We start from the raw sequence: 17,561 nt of genomic DNA, 5'->3' as shown, positions 1-17,561 counted from the left end.
TAACTTGGTGAGGATAATGCAAGTTCATGCATGTTCAGGATGTATAGAGGGCCATAATCAACATGAATCCAAAGAGGCCCACTCCAAGACACATCACAATTAAAATGGCAAAATTTAAAGAGAAAATCTTAAAGGCATCAAGTGGAAAACAGCTAGTAACATGCAAGGGAGGTCAGATAACGCTATCAGCTGAGCTCTAAAGAGAAACACTACAAGCCAGAAGAGAATGACAATAAATATTCCAAGTAATGAAAAGCAAAAACCTGCACCCAAGACTATACAGCAAGGCTCTCATTTAAAATGGAAGGTGAAATAAGGAGCTTCCCAGACCCCCCCCCCCAAAAAAAAAGGAAAGAAAAAGGAAAGGCTAAAATACATCTCCACCAAACCGACATTGCAAGAAATGCTAAAGGAACTGCTTTAAGAAGATGAAGAAGAAAAGAGAGTGAGAGGAATACAAACACAAATGGAAAAAAAACAGGCAATGAATAAATACCTATCAACAATTACCTTAATATAAATGGATTAAATGTTCCAACCAAAAGACATAGGATAGCTGAAGAGATTAAAAAAACATGACCCACATATATGCTATCTACAATATGCCACCTCAGAAAAACAGATCTACACAGGCTAAATGTGAAGGGATGAAAAAATATTCCAAGCAAATGGACATTGAAAAAAAAAAAAAAACCTGGGGTAACAATACTTATTTCAGACAAAGTAGATTTCAAACAAATGCCATAACAAGAGACAAAGAAGGTCCCTACATAATATCTAAGGGAGTAGATATTATGTCCAAAAAGATGGTCTAACCCTTGTAAATAGATATCCACGCAACACAGAAACACCTAAATGCTACAGAAAATCTTGGAGGACTTTAGGAAAAAGATCGACAGCTATACAGTTATCATAGGGGAGTTTAACACCCCACTGTCAACAATGGACCAATTATCCAAACAAAAAACAAGATTTTGTGGTATTGAACAACACCCTATATCAAGTGGCTGTAATTGACATTTACAGAGTATTTCTCCCCAAAGAAGCAAAATATGCATTCTTTCCAAATGCACAGGGATAATTTTCAAAGACGGACCACATGGTAGGACACAAAACAAACTCAAGAAAATTGAAAACATATCAAGGATCTTCTTGGATCACATGGCTTGAAACTAGAAACTAACCTCAAGGAAAAAAACTCAGAAACATACAAATACATAGAGACTGAATAACATGTTATTAAATAATGAATGCATTAACAATAAGACCAAGGAAGATATCAAAAAGTACCAGAAACAAATTAAAATGGACACACAACAGCCCAAAACCTATGGGACACTGTGAAGACATTTTTGAGAAGTTTATAGAAATACAGGCCTACTTAAAGAAGATAGAGAAATCTCAAATAAACAACCTAACCCTACATTGTAAGAACAAGAGGAATAACAACAAACAAAGCCCAGAGCAAGGAGAAGGAAGGAAATAATCAAAATGAGAGCAGAATTAAATGACATTGAGACTAAAGGCACAATTAAAAGGATCAATAAATCCAGGAGCTGGTTCTTTGGAATAATATACAAAATTGACAACTTTTAACCAGATTGATCAAGGAAAAAGAGAACCCAAATAAATAAAATCAGAAATGGAAGAAGTGAAAACGAATACCACAGAAATACAAAGGACTGTAAGAAATTACGATGGACAACTATATGCCAAGAAATTAGACAACTGGGGTGAAAGAGATAAATTTCTAGAAATACACAATATTCCAAAACTGAATCAGGAAGAAGAAAGTCTCAATGGAACAATAAAAACTAGCAAAATTAGAACAGTAATCAAAAAATTCCCAGCACACAAAACCCCTGGACTAGATGGCTTCACAGGCAAATTTTATTCAAACATTCAAAAAACTAACTCCTATTTTTCAAAAACTATTCCAAAATATTCAAGAAGAGGGGAAAAATCCAAAATTCTTTTTAAGATTTCATTTATTTATTTTTAGACAGAGGGAAATGGTGGGAGAAAGAAAGGGAGAGAAACATCAACGTGTGTTTGCCTTTCACATATCTCCTCCTGGGGACCTGGTCCGCAACCCAGGCATGTGCCCTGACTAGGAATCAAACCAGTGACCCTTTGGTTCACAGGCCCACACGCAACCTACTGAGCTGCACCAGCCAGGGCCCAAATTCTTTTTACAAGAGAATTTTTTCTTCTTTTTAAGGCTGATATTTCCAAATTCCAAAACAGTTAAAGACACAACAAAGAAATAAAACTATAGGCCAACACCCCTGATGAAAATAGACGCTAAAATCCTCAACAGAATATTGGCAATCCAGATCCAGCAATACATTTAAAAGATCATACACCATGATCAACTGGGATTCATCCCAGAGATGCAATAATGGTACAATATCCGCAAATAAATAAATATAATACATCACATAAACAAAATGAAGGACAAAAACCACATGGTCATATCAATAGATGTTGAAAAAGCATTTGATAAAATCCAGCACCCATTTATGATAAAAAAAACACTTAGCAAAGTGGAAATAGAGACAGCAAAACTCAACATAATAAAGGCCATATGCCAGACACTGCCAATGTCATTCTCAATGAGCAAAAAATAAAAAAAGCTTTTCCTTAGGAACATGACAAGAGTGTCTATTCACACCACTCTTATTCAACACAGTACTGAAATTTCTAGCCACAGCAATCAGACAAGAGAAAAAAATAAAAGGCATCCAATTTGGGAAGGAAGAAGTAAAACTGTCTTAATTTGCAGAGGACATAATAGTGTACAGAGAACTCTCCTACACTCTCCATTAAAAAAAACTACTTGATCTAATAAGTGAATTTGGCAAAGTAGCTGGATACAAAGAAAAGTGAAATTAATGTCACTTTTGTACACCAATAATAAAATATCAGAGAGAAACTAGAGGGGAAAAATCCCATTTACTATAGCAATAAGAAAAATAAACTACCTAGGAATAAACTTATCCAAAGAAGTAAAAGGCAGTACTCAGAACACTATAGGACACTGAAGAATGAAACTGAAAATGTATACTGTGTTCATGGGTTGGAAGAATTAACATCATTAAAATGTCCATACTGCCCAAAGCAATCTATAGATTCAGTGCAATTTCTATTAAAATACCAATGGCATATTTCAGTGATTTCGAACAAATACTCCAATAATTTATATGGAACCCAAAAAGACTCTTGAGTGGCCTCAGCAATCTTGAGCAAGAAGAAAAGAGTTGGAGGGATCACAATAACTGATATAAAACTATACTACAAGGCCATTGTAATCAAAACAGTCTGGTATTAGCCTAAAACAGAGACCTAACAACAGAGAGTCCAGAAATAAACCCACGTCTCTGTGGTCAATTAATATTTGACAAAGAGAGCACAAGCATACAATGGAATAAAAATAGCCTCTTCAATAAATGGTGTTGGGAAAACTGGACTGGTAAATAAATAAATAAATAAATAAATAAATAAAACCTGATCACCAACTTACACCACACACCAGAATAAACTCAAAATGAACAAAAGACTTAAATATAAGTTGTGATACCATAAAAGTCCTAGTGGAAAACATAGGCAATAAAATTTCAATATCCCACAATGCAATATTTTTACTATATACCTCCCAGGATAAAGTACACAGGAAAAAATAAACAAAGAGGACTATATCAAATTTAAAAAGCTTCTGCATGCCTAAAAAAATCATCATCACAATGAAAAGGGAACTGACTGTATGGGAAAATATATTTGACAATGATACACTGGACAAAGGTTTAATTTCTAATATATATTAAGAACCGATATGACTCAACACCAGGAAGACAAACATTATTGCCCAATTAAAAAATGGGCAAAGGACCTGAATGGACACTTCTTTTAGAAGCACATTTACATGGCCCATAAATATATGAAAAGATGCTGAACATCAATAGCCATTAGAGAGCTGCAAATTAAAACCACAATGAGATATCGCCTCACTCCTGTCAGAATGGCTATCATTAAGAAATCAACAAGCGCTGGTGAGGATGTGGAGAAAAGGGAAACTTAGTGTACTGTTGGTGAGTATGTGGATTGGTACAGTCACTTCAGAGAACAGTATGGAATTTCATCAAAAAATGTAAAGTGGATCTGCCTTTTAACCCAGTGATTCCATTGTTGGGAATATGCCCTGAGAATCCCAGAATACCAATTCAAAAGAACTTATGCTCCCTTATGTTTATACCAGCGCTATATACAATAGCCAAGTACTGGAAACAGTCTACGTGACCATCAGCAGATGAGTGGGTCAAAAAACTGTGGTACATTTACACAATGGAATACTACGCAGCAGAAAGAAAGAAGAAATTTCTACCTTTTGTGACAGCATGGATAGAACTGGAGAGTATTATACTAAGGGGAATAAGCCAGTCGGTGAAAGACAAATACCATGTGATCTTACCTGTAAGAAAAATCTGATGAACACTAATGAGCATCCAGAGCCATGGAATCATGGAACAGAATGGCAGTGACCCAAGGGAAGTGGGGAGGGCATAATGGTGGAAAGAAGGAGAAGGGACTAGTAAAAAAACATATATGAATGACCCATGGACATGGATAATGGTGTGGGGATTGACTGTGGGATGTGGGATCTGGCTGGGTAGAGGAGGCAAAGGGAAAATAATTGGGACAACTGTAATCCAACAGCAGTAATAATTTCTAAAAAAACCTTCACTCTTGAGGCTCTGGCAATCTTCTCTTAGGCCTTCTGGAATCTGGGTTCACTTATAATGGCCATAAGTTGCCTAAGGGCATTTAATGCAAGAAACTACTCCTCTTGACCTCATGCTAAATTAAAATAATTTAATTAGCATGAGGTCAATTATTTTAAAACAATTAAAATAATAAATGAATGGCTTACCTACTGGGCTTTCCTGAAAACAAAGCCTCTCACAGACCTTGAGCCCAAGGCTCTGAATACCCAGCTGCCCATTACGTTTTCTGCAATGAAACACCACTTTACAAACTTGGTACAGTCATAAAGTCCTCAAGATAGAATGGATCCAAACCTGAACCCTCTGGCATATTCCATGTGCAAGAGGAGGTAGTTTCCCCAGTCCTCAGTCCCTTGTCAGATGCCATGGTATTACAGGTATTAGCCCTACCCAAGACTCCACTGCTACCTAAGGGAGCTCCTGGATTAACTGAGTGAGGTGCAGTGGGAGTTTACATAGAACTGGCCCTGCTAACCATTATACATGATGGAATTCAGTGGAACATGCTGCTTTCCCTTAGCCAGCATCTTCCTGATAAAGAACAGGACCCAGACAACACATGTGGCCAAACTCCAGGCAGTCATTTTAACCCCAGATGCTCTGGCCAACAAATGGCCCCATCTTCACATTTACTACAAACTGCTACTGCCTAGTTGTTCCCTCAGGGTGAAGAATCCTTGGAATCTCTTACCTCAGATATTCAAATATAAATCAGAATCATGCACCTATGATGTACTAAGGCCACAATAGGGTGCCTTGTTGAGACACCCCTCATTCTCTTCCGAATTATACATTACTATTAGTAACCAAACACCTACGATATTTCTCATAAACAAGCTGGGCCCTTAGAAAATACATTCAATAAAACTTTCATGTCCCTGATCACCAGTTTAATGGAGAGATATAATGGTCTTCTCAAACAATTTTTCAAATCTAATCTTGCAAACGGACATCTAAACAGGTGTCTGTCTATCTTGCCCAAGGCCTTAAATTTCTTTAGTTCCAGGCCCCTTGTCTGACTCCCACCTCACATCAACTTTTAAAACTTCCTCCATGACCCTTTTCTTTATTTAAAGGAGGCTATGCCTTGCCTCTATGTATATGCTCATTATATGAGTCCCTTTATTAGTGTCTGTTCTTATATTTATAAAATTTTTATGTTGTCCCTATTCCTAAGTACACTTATAAAAACAGTAATTACTGAAGGTAGATGTTTCCAATCTAGGCTAACCAAGCACCTCAGTGATGTTTTTACATAACCAAACTTTTTTTGTGTTCTGTTTTTGTCCTTAGGCTTGTTCCCTTGCCTTTGCAAGATGGCTACCGTATCACGTTTTTCCAAAACTGTGTCCAAAGACATGGAGAAAGAGGAGTGTCTTCTCACAAAACTTTTTACTGGGGACTAAACCTTTCCCAGAAACCCCTGAATAGATTTCCTCTCATTTTATTAAAAAGCATCAGGTCACATGCCTGTGGTAGGCAATATAACTGTTACCACCCTCCAAAGATGTCCATATCCTCATCCCTACAACCTGTATGTGACTGTATGTGGCAAAAGAGACTTGACAGATGTGATTAAGGATATGGAGATGGGAAAAATATCCCAAGGTTATCTGGCAGACTCAACATAATCACGAAGGTACTTAAGCAGGTGAGCCTGAGTCCTTTAAAACTGGAGCTGAAACCACAAGTCCACCTTTTGTTAAATATTTGAACAAATATGGTTCAAAATGCCATCTCAAATAATATGGGAAGTCAATAACTTCCCCTAAATTCATGAGTTCCTGGGAGCTATGGAAATTAATGAAGCCATCCAAATAAGAACAAGCAGAGGCTCTTTACTCAAGAGCTTACTAGAGCAAGGGTCTTAGCCACCATCACAGACATTTGGCAGATACTCAAAAGCGGGCAGGGGAGTAGGAAAGTTTAAGAGTAAAAAAAGGAATGATCCAGGTATGCAGTTTGAAATTTGTGTTGGGAAACTGAAGGTGAGCTAACCAGAAGCAGGTATAATTCTGTAATTAGTTGGGGGAGCATATTTGGCTTGCTCTGATTCATCTTGAGGTGTAGATGTGGCAAAAATAGGAAAGCTTGCAGTCTGTGACCAAGTCCTGACCATCTTGGGCAAATGACCACTAGAGGTCATGGTTTGGTTTACAGGGCTGGTTGCTGCAGAGGATGTCGGTCAAAGTTCTATTATCATCTATAGTCTGGCCATTGTCTAGTTGTACCTTCAGTCTCTCAGAAGTTGTCACTCATTCCAGCTTCCTGTTAACACAGAAAGCTATTTTTCCTTCAGCTCACAGGACTTCCCAGACAGGGGAAGGTAATGGCTATGAGTGACACAGAGTCTGGGTAGGGGGTTGGCAGAATCAGACAAGAGGGAGTAAATTTGGAACTAGTAGCTTGGAGAGTTGTAGACAAATCAGATGAATTGAAAATTGGGTATGAATTAATAATTCTGGCAAGACAGAAAAGGCTGCCACATGAATGGCACATACAGTACTTCACAATCCTGTGTAGGTAGGTACTCTGGTGAGAGATATATTTACATACTTACAACATTTACTGAATATCCACAGATGTGAAAAACTGAACTATATATATCCAGTGCTTAAAAATTTGAAATTATCAGCTAATAAACCTCAGTCACTAGAAGCCCAAGTAGGATGGATTTGACTGCTGCTAATGATTCCACTCATTTTAAAAGTGGGAAATATAAGGAAGTTAGAAGCTTTAAACAATTGCTGATGGAGACCATTAGCAGCATCAATAACATAATGGTAAATGTTATAGAAAAAAATCTTTCAGCATTCTAGGTAAGCCCAGGACAATCAAAGAAACAGCAAAAATCTCTGGTGAAAAATCACTGTTAGAGTCCTTAAACGTGGTTTTAATTTCCTAAATCTTACAACCAGAAAGGGCAACCTCAGATTTGTGTGGATTTGGCAGTTTTTAATAATCATGATCTTGGAGCAAACATTTCTTAAGCAAAATATGCCAACCATGAAGAACATTGGTAAACTGCATGATAATAAAGAGCTTCTTTTCATCAAATACATTCTCACAATACAGTACATTTCTAGAAAGAACTTGTATCCAGAATGAACATTTTTCAAAAACCAAGTTAATACAAAAGATAGTCTACTCAATAGAAAAATGGGTTAAATTGAACAAACATTTCACAAGAGGACATGTAAAGACCAATAAACATATATGAAAAGAACTCAATCTTGTTAATAATCAGTGAAACAAAACTAAAGCCACACTAAAATGCCACTATATGCCTGCCAGAATAAAGCGGAAAAAACTGACACCATCAATTGCTGGCAAAAATGTGAGACAACTGGAACTTGGGTAAACTGTTCAGCAGTATCCAGTAAAGCTGAAAATATTGTATAGTATGTAGATAATATACAATAGTGCATATACAATTCCACTCCTAAGCAGAAATGCATACCTATGTGTATCAAAATTCATGTACAAGAATATTTGTAACAGTACCATTAATAATTGTTCCCAAACTGGGAATGAACCAAATATCCATCAGATAACTTATATGTGGTTTATTCATGCAGTGAGAATGAACCATGAACAAAAACATGCAACAAGTATCTCACAATGTTGAATAAACCTAATACAAAAGAATATTTACTATTGGATTCTACTCACACAAATTCCCAAACCAGACAAAACTAACCTATGCTCTTAGAAATCAGAATAGTGGTTACCCTTGGGGATGTAGTAACTGGAAGGGAACATGATGGGGGTTTCCAGAATACTAGTATTATTTTTTGTTGATGTGTGTGCCAATGGTATTCATATGTTTCATTTGTGAAAAATCAGTTACACTTCAATAAAATGTATCTAAATTTTGAACAAAATGGGTGGAGTGTTCCAACAGTTAACATTTCAAGTTGCAGGTGGTAGATGGGTAAGGAGTCATCTGAGTCTTCATAACACCCCCTGAAGAATATAACATGTAACTAAAGTGCAGGCCTGAGTTGGGAGATGTGGGACATTCAAATCTTGGCTCTGGCTTGGGCAGGTATGTACCCTCTCAGTGCCTCAGTTTCCTCACCACTAAAATTTATCCCTATCCTTACCTCATACAAATGACCAAAAATGCGTTAGGTTTAAATTAGGTAAGTGATTAAGTTAGGAGCTTAAGGTTAGCTGTCGACCTCAACTTTATCCAAGCTTACTGCTCCCAAGTAAGCAGGGCCCGGGAGTTCAGGGAGCAGAGGGCTTCAGGACTGACAATAAGTCTCCCCAGACAAACTGAGAAGAGTACTCCTGGATGTGTCGTACTTGCTCAGTATTGCAGTGAGGAGCAGTCACACATGCTTCAGGGTTAAATGGGAGCAGAAGAGGAAGAAAGGACACAAGGTGGAGGAGTTGGCTCTCCCCAGCCCTATATATCTGCTAAATAAGTCTATCACTAAATAAATAAGTACAGCATTCTCTGCACCTATTTATTGCCTTCAAAGAATCAGGAACGTTGCTTTGTTAGAGAGTGAAAAATGAAGAAACTTCTTATGAGGTGTGTAGTATTTGATATAACAGCAATTAGGAAGGTGATGAAATTGTATATGCTTCCTACTTGACTAAATGGTCAGTAAATGCCAAAGGCATTTTGGTACTTTATTTATACTGCCCTGGTGCCTAGATGTGGCCTCTATTTTGAAAATCCAGAGACTTGGCAGTGACTGGCTCATGACACATACTAAGCCTGAGGTAGACAACAAAAAGTCATTTTAACAACAGTGAAAAATAATGTTCTACTAAATATGTACACTGGCATCTTTCCCTGCAGACAGACCTACACAAGCCAAATCTTCATTAGAAGGGTACTTTAAGACATATCAGAATTACATAATACCAGTAAGTTAGTAAGGGCTAAAGAATAAATTCCCCAAAGAGCTATGGGACCGGAGATACAGATATCAGACAAAGCTTTTTTTCTGCCTCTCCAATGATGATTAACATTGTACCCTACCTCAAAGCCTGTCTCACTTTGCACACCTATGCTCTGATACCCTATCGATGCCATTGACAAATTTAGAAAGCAACTGTATTTCCTCAATTTCTAAGTTTGGGGAGGGGTTAAGCAATGAAACTGTACCGATAATTATAAGGATTAATAAACAAACATCAAAGTCTCTAATCAATGCTTTCTCTCCCTGAAGGCAAATTTCTTGGGGGAGTCACACTAGAACCAGAGGCTTTGTGGCACAGATAAAGCAGTTACAACCTGCAGGCCTTTTGCTGTCTGTAGGTTAGGAAACCTCCCCTTTGGATGCAACTAGAATTGGTCAGTTTAAGTCTCTTGCTGGACACTACAGCTACACAATGCCTTCCTAGGCACTGTGCCTATCCTAGGCTCAAATAATTGAATTTGAGTGTTCTTGGTTGTACCACCATCCAGCCATGTTCCTAAATCAATCCTTCCAATATCAAGTTGTGTTCTTTCCACAAATAGCTGACTTGATATTCATTTCTACTTTCATCTTTAGAGGACAAACAAAGGTCTGCCCGCAATCACTCCCATGAACAGTTTACATCACCGACCTGACAGTGAAAGCCATACCCCTTTCTTTCCTGATAGTTACAAGTCTGGAATGGAGAGAAACCAAATGTGGCAGGGTAGGGGGGGAGTGAGTGTGTGCGTGCCCACGCTGGGAATCCTACCAGCTTGATGATGTTGGGCAAGGAGCACCTTTTCCTAACATTTCTTCTTGAGTCACCATCCAGACACTTAATTGCAGCACCAGGGAGTGGAGGGAAGACCAGAGAAGACAATGAGACTAACACTCAAAGAAAGGGGAGACTTCTGGAATTACATGTTCTCAAGTGTGGATCTGCACCTACCTCTCCAGCACACACAACAGTGCACTTAGACCCCAGAACCTTGATCCATCCATTCAGGATCTCCTTTGCTCCTTTCTACCCATGGCCCTGGACCTCCCTTTTCTCTCTGCTTTGTATTGCCAACAATTACTCCATTCTTTGGGGTGAAAAGAGCAGAAAGAGGCTAAAAATGTTTTATTATTTACTTAGAATTAACTAAGACCATTAAATGAGAATAGTGATAGAAAATAATAAAGAAGCTTTTCATGTTCTACTGAACTTTCACAATACTATCTGGTACTTCCTCCAGAACTAAAATGAACCTGCTTACCATCTCTAATTCCTCAGCTCCATTACAAAAACCTTAGCAAGCTAAGAGCAGTCATCATAATCAGATGTACTGTTATTTACCCAAATGACTCATGGCAACCACCAAGGCAAAAAGACTTAATTTTGTAAACTGGTAACAGTTTGGAGACTGACAGACTGCAGAAAAAACATAAACTCATTAACAACTCACTACTCCAAAACCATGAACAACATATATAAACCAATTGAAAACTATACTTTTTTAACAAGTACTCAAAATAATTATAGAAAGTAATGTTTTTTAAACATGCTTTAAAGAAATGATTTTTAAAAGAATATGCAATAATTATGCTGCTTTGCTATTTAAGTTTTTTCCTACATGCAAAAATTGTCAGGTTTTCTAAACAGTGATGCATAGACAACAGTTCACCTAGCTTTGGTTCACATAAGTTTTGGAACAGTAGTCAAGCAAGAAGCCAGCGCTGACGACTGTAATAGTTTTAAAATGGCAAATACAAATTATGAATAAGATGTTTGATCCTACTATCCAAAGTGAACATTATAATTGAAGAATCAACACTCTTGCTTCTTTCTGGGACAAAGGGAGTAATGAATCTATAACATGTAGTGTAACCTAGATCTAACATGGGAAGAATTAACCTGAAGACAGTTTTTTTTTTTTTAACAACCACATTCCCCAATTGTAGTTCCCACCTAAATCCAACAATAATCTGCAACAGGTTTACATGGAGAGGTTTCCATTATATCTTGAAAAAAAAAAAAAAAAACTACAGCATTTTTGTTCAATGAAGAGAGGTAAATCTAATTACATTCTTGAAACCTAGAAACATTAATTGGTATGGCAGGAAATTTTTCAGAGAAAGCCTCCAAGATACAAAGCATTCTACGCTAGCACCCAAAATACTCTATCTGGTTCCAGAATTACATTATATTAGCAAATAAAGTAGTTACAATTTATAACAAAATGTAATAGCTGGCTAAAATTCTGGGTAAATAACTATTATGACCATCTAAAATTTAGTTTTAAACTTGTATCTTTAGTGATACATACTGAACATTACATTCAATTACACAGAAAAGCAATCCATTAATCCACAAACATACTACAAAAAGATGGAAATGAGAGCACATACCTGCAAACTAGTGTACTCCCTCATCAATTCTAAAACTGTAATAAAGTTAATACTGTAAACAGACTGAGCAAATCAGAGCACTGTGGAAAGAGTTCAGTGGCTTTAAGAAGTCGTATAATTTCTATAAGCTAAGAGAGTAAAGGCAAATGAAATTATTTGAACATTAAAAATAGATTTTTAAAGAGGAAGGTCCCAATTCATTCTTATATACACACACCAAAGTTAATCTGTCACAGACAGCAAATATTAAATGTATGCACTGGAGTTTCCGGCAGCATCCTGTACATTTAGAATAATTAAAATAAACAGAAAGTTGTCAAATCTATTTAAGGTGGATCATTCAAATCTGTATAAGATGGAACACAGCTGTTCTGGTGCTCACTGCTGCTTCTCAAACGCAAAAACCAAATAAATACCTAAAAAGAAAATAAATGAAAGTTAGAGTTTGGTTTCTCCTATCATCAGGGTAAACAAAACAATCTCAATCCTATTCATAATTTGGTTAAAATTTTTAGGTACTCAAATAGCTTTTGGTGAGAAAAACATCTCATTATTTCTAAGAGTTCCTCCACTATTTTCAGTCACTTAAGCAGATATGGGATTATATATATTTGAAAACTTACAGTAATACTCAGTGACAACACAGTCCCAAAAAACCAATCCAACAGCTCTAAAAATATCTAAAAAGTCTGAGATATGAAAATTTAATAAGAGTATAAAAGCAAAAATTAAAACCAAATAAATTTTATGACTTTTTTTTTTTTATTTTTTTTTACCCAGAGCAAGATAGATAGGTAGAATAAATTTTCTATTTAGGAAAAACTAGTAAGAATTACAAGGAACATATATAACATGCACACTAAAATTCCAATGATTGAATTGCTGTGTTGCAGGGCCTGGTAAGGAAAGTAAGCCAAAAGCTTTATGATAATCGATGCTTAGAGATATTAACCTGGCCCCAAGATTGATATTCCTCCATAAATCCAGCCCCAAGGGTACTCTTCCTTAAATAAAATTTCCTACTTTGATGAGTTTTCACTCAAAGACATCTAAATGCATCTAAGGATTTCCATTCTGAACCACAATGAAGACCAAATCTACATCTTCTAGTAAGATACCAAAACATTTTATGGTAAGAAAATACAGGAGACAATTCTGTGTGGCGTGGGCCCAAACAGAACCCACGCCCATGGATAGGTTCTCCTATGGGGAATCAGGCCTGCATTGTACCTTGACTGCTATGAGACTTGCTTTTGATAAAACTCCCTCACCCTGAATTGAGGCAGGAAGTGCTTACTGTAACTTCCTAAAATCCATGCTAAACCTTCCAGGGATGAGTGTAACCAGTTCAACCACTTTCCCCTTTGCATTTGCAAATATTTTTCTTCTGTGATGTGATTAGTGGCATCCTCTTTGTTTTCTGTAAAAGGTAACCACCTGAACCAAACCTGTGCATAGCAAATGAGGACCATAATGTAATGTGCCCAGAAAAGCAATAAAAGCTTGTCAAGGTAAGGGTCAGGGTGCTCTCCCCTTGAGAGAGTGGCTGAGATGCTCTGAGGCTTTTTCTCCTTTTGAGAGAGAAGTTGTGCTGTCCCTTTTCCTCCACAGGACTGGGTAGTCTATGTGAATTTCTCTGGTCTCATCCACAAAGCCACGAACCCCATGAGCTGGGGTCCACATCAAGAAAATACACGAAAAGATGACAAATCCTCAAAATATCACAAGGATGTTCAGGATGACAGACCATGAAACAGCCACCCAATCCTTCAGCTTTTTGCCTTTCCAGCCCAGCCTGTATGGGTATCATACCAGTCTTTCCAAAACAATGTTTTGGTCATGCTATGCTATTCTCTGCTCCTTAACTGCTAGTTCCCCATTCATTCATTCATTCATGATTTTTAGGGGCAATTAAACATGACTAGCAGAACAGTAGGCAGATGAACAGAAAACAGGCAACGTAGTCATCAACACTGTAGCTTCTTCTAGAGGACAAGGAAGCAAAGTTGTCTAAATAGTCACAAGAAACTTAGAACAGACCAGCATTACTTATCCTTGCCCTGCATTCTAACCCTGCCCAACCTACCTCAAAACACCCATACCTACTGCAAATTACCTGGCAGTCTTGTCCTTCCCTCATGGAGGGTCATTTGAAACCACTAAGATGCAGTTTCTGATTTCAGAGAAGCAATTAGTAACTTTCCTTTCTCACTCAAACATGTTGAAAGTCTCACTGATATAAAATGCCTCTTGCACAGGCATTTCAACTGGGATTTAAACAAATCTTGAACCATTTCTAAAAGCAACTCAGAAACAATTCTTTACTTTCACATTTAAAGCATCTTCTAGAGGAGAAGTAAGCTAGGGTAATATGAGCTTAATAAATAGACCTGTAGGAGTTCAAAATATAGCTTCTTGAATTTATTAGACTGTGACACCATGTAAGATACTTTCCAACCCACAAACCCTCCAGTTTGATAAGGTGAATAGTTTACCTTATCAAAGAGTTGAGCTGTCCCAAGAGCTAGATTCTGGCTGCTACTTGGCCATTGCTCCTTTCATATTGCTTTTCACATTTCTAACTCATCATGTCCTCAACTGTCTGGGGCCATCTAATTCATTTGTATGTTATTACTAAAGTCTGTAACTAATTTAACAATACAAGTTACAGCCATCACAACATCAAGGCCTTCAACCAAAGCTATTTGCCCTTACATTGTGCTCTGGGACTTGTGGCATACCTAAGATAACTGTTCCATCTCCAGGTTGAGGAAAGTAATGAAATGTGTACATTTATGCATACATCTCAGTGTCAAAGATTATGTCTCTAATATAGCTTCCAATCCCATTTCTACTAAGGGTACCAATATTCTGAGACAAGTTCAAAATGTTGGCCCTATTTTATCTTCTTTCCTTTTCCTCTCTACCCAGTTCAGTAAGTCCTTAGAAATTTTCCTTTCATGTGGGCTTCCATAAGGCTATGTCTATGAGTATAGAACACTCAGATTAGTCTATCTGACTGCTTTCTTACCTGTGAAAAGTAGATATAATAATAGTCTACTCGTACAGTTGTGAGAATTGAGTTACAACATATGAAAAGCTTAAAATAGTGCCTGAGAACATGTTAAATACTTCATAATATACAGTATTACTATTTCTCAGGTTTCATGAGTTTTTATTAACCTCTCCTTCACCTATTTTTCCCATTACAGTAGCTTTAGCACTTAAAATTATTTGCCCACCTGATGAATTTATTTGTGCCTGTTTCTTCCATTAGATAGTATACTTACAGAAGGTAGAGATTATAACTTGTTTACTTTTTTATTCCCTAAAGCCCTTTTATCAAATTTTATATAAATCAGCACTCAATGTTTACCAAATGGACTATCTTTGATAACTATTTGTGCCTTCAACATAATCAACAAGTATTTAAATAAACAGGGGGAATGATCTTTTAACTCCTCACGGTAACCACATAAGGGTATTATTATTACCTAAGCAGCAAGGCTCTGGTAGCTGACTTCTCCGTCCATTTGCTGAAAAACCACAGGACTTAACACAGATTTGCCAGGCCTCTGACTTCTCTTCCACAGATGGGTATCTCACTTTAAAATATTTCCATATCAGGCCTGTCCCCACTGCTCTAAATATCCACTCAATGCTCCTTTACTAAATGCTCTAGTATTTATTATGCCTTCACTTTCAAAATCAGAGTGGCCAGCATCATAAAAATGAATGTGCTCTATAAGCCAAAATTTCCAAGAGAAATCTAAGATAAAGGCATCAAACACATATGGCTGGGTAGTTAACAAGTAGGTAATGAAAATGTTTAAGAATGTTTGTGAAAGTTTATGTTAAGCAACATCCTGTATATATTTTCTCTTAACACTAGATAGCTGTGCAAAAAAGAAGAATTAGACATAGACAGGAATTTTTGTATAAACATAAATACATACGCAAACAACCTAATATGTGTCAGAAAAATTCTAAAGCTTTCATATTTTAATGATCATTTTGAAACAATCTTTGAAAATGTTTGTAAATCTGCACTGATGATATACTCACTTGTAGCTTCCCATTCTGATTTACTTAAGGTTCCCTAAAATTACAAAAAAAAAAAAAGAAAGAAAAATTTCAGATTGAGTATGGAAGTAGAGTTGACCCTTGAACAACATGGGTTTGAACTACATGGGTCCACATTATATGTGGATTTTTTCAATAAATACTGTAAATTTTCCTTATGATTTTAAAAACATTTCCTTTTCTCTAGCTTACTTTATATTATACACATACCATGCAAAGTATGTGTTAATTAATTGTTTATGTTATCAGTAAGGCTTTGGTCAACAGTAACCCATTAATAGTTAAATGTGGGCTAATCAAAAGTTATACACAGATTTTTGTGCTAGTGGTCAGTGTCTCTGACTCTCACATTGTTCAAGGGTCAACCATAAAAATATGTGCTTATTTTTCAATAATGGGCAGAGTTGTCCAAACAATCCTATTTTTACTATAAATATACATACAAATTACTGTAAATATTGTGATATGAACATATACAATAAATTAATGAGATTAACCTTTAACACCATCCTTTCACCACTTTTGCCCTCCTGCCAAATTCCCAACCACTATTATTAACCAAAGGGTAAATCTGCATAAAGAGGGTATTCATACGTGTATGCGTATGTAATAACTAGAAAAGGCATCTATCTTGTATATTTAACTTGGAAAATTAAATAATAAAAGGCCTATCTCAAAACATCAAATAGCCTTGGAGGAGGAAATAAAATTTTTGTGTTTTCACAAAGAAACCACAAATAAAATGCATACCAACCAAATGAAATAAATTATATTTAAAACAATTATTGCAATATTAAAAAAATTTATGTAGCAATGCAATGACTAACAAGATATAGTGGCAATTCTAGTAATTAATGTAATTTCAAAGAAATGATAAATGTAAACAATATTCTAAGAGGTCATCAGAAATGTGTTATACAAATATCTGTAATTTCTATTGATGACAAAGTCACAGCTACAGATAATACCATGTGGTATTGTTGCATTCATAGTAAAAGAAAATGGAAACTTCCATGTAGAAGTCAGTGAAAATGAAAATGTAGTTTTTCACCTTCTAAATTCATGAGTCCTTTAATTTTATCTCTGGCCACCGTAAATTAGTAGTACCTAGGTTAATATATATGCTAAGTGAAATAAGCAAGGCAGTGAAAGACAAATACCATGTGATCTCACCTTTATGTGGGACCTAATCAACAAAACAAATAAGCAACCAAAATATAACCAGAGACATTGAAATTAAGAACAAACTGACAGTAACCAGAGGGGAGATGGGAGGGGATAATGTGGAGGAAAGGGGGAAGGGTTTTCAGGAACAACTATACAGGATACAGGGAAAAAACCAAGAGGGGTGGAATGGGGGGGGGAGGTGGGGATAGCTGGGGTT

At 36.6% G+C, this 17,561-nt stretch overlaps 1 protein-coding gene across 3 annotated transcripts in view; it reads right to left on the bottom strand.

The window, feature by feature from the left end:
- Positions 1–8,332: 8,332 nt before the first annotated feature.
- RNMT (RNA guanine-7 methyltransferase) overlaps positions 8,333–17,561 on the bottom strand; it is a 32,273-nt gene continuing 23,044 nt past the window's right edge. For all 3 annotated transcript variants that reach the window (XR_008392289.1, XM_037167149.2, XM_037167150.2), the window contains 2 exons: positions 16,160–16,193; positions 8,333–12,510 (listed from right to left, as the gene is read on the bottom strand). Coding sequence is in view for 2 of the 3 variants with exons in the window: in XM_037167149.2 (XP_037023044.2) it covers positions 12,473–12,510; positions 16,160–16,193 (72 nt within the window). In the remaining variant the exon portion in view is untranslated. The remainder of the gene's footprint in view (positions 12,511–16,159; positions 16,194–17,561) is intronic.

This window comes from Artibeus jamaicensis, unplaced genomic scaffold, assembly GCF_021234435.1.
Source record: "Artibeus jamaicensis isolate MK-2021 breed Jamaican fruit bat unplaced genomic scaffold, CSHL_Jam_final contig_511, whole genome shotgun sequence".
Classification (NCBI taxonomy): Eukaryota; Metazoa; Chordata; class Mammalia; order Chiroptera; family Phyllostomidae; genus Artibeus; species Artibeus jamaicensis.
The sequence above is the reverse complement of the archived record's forward strand: the minus strand, read 5'-3'. Positions and strand labels throughout refer to the sequence as shown.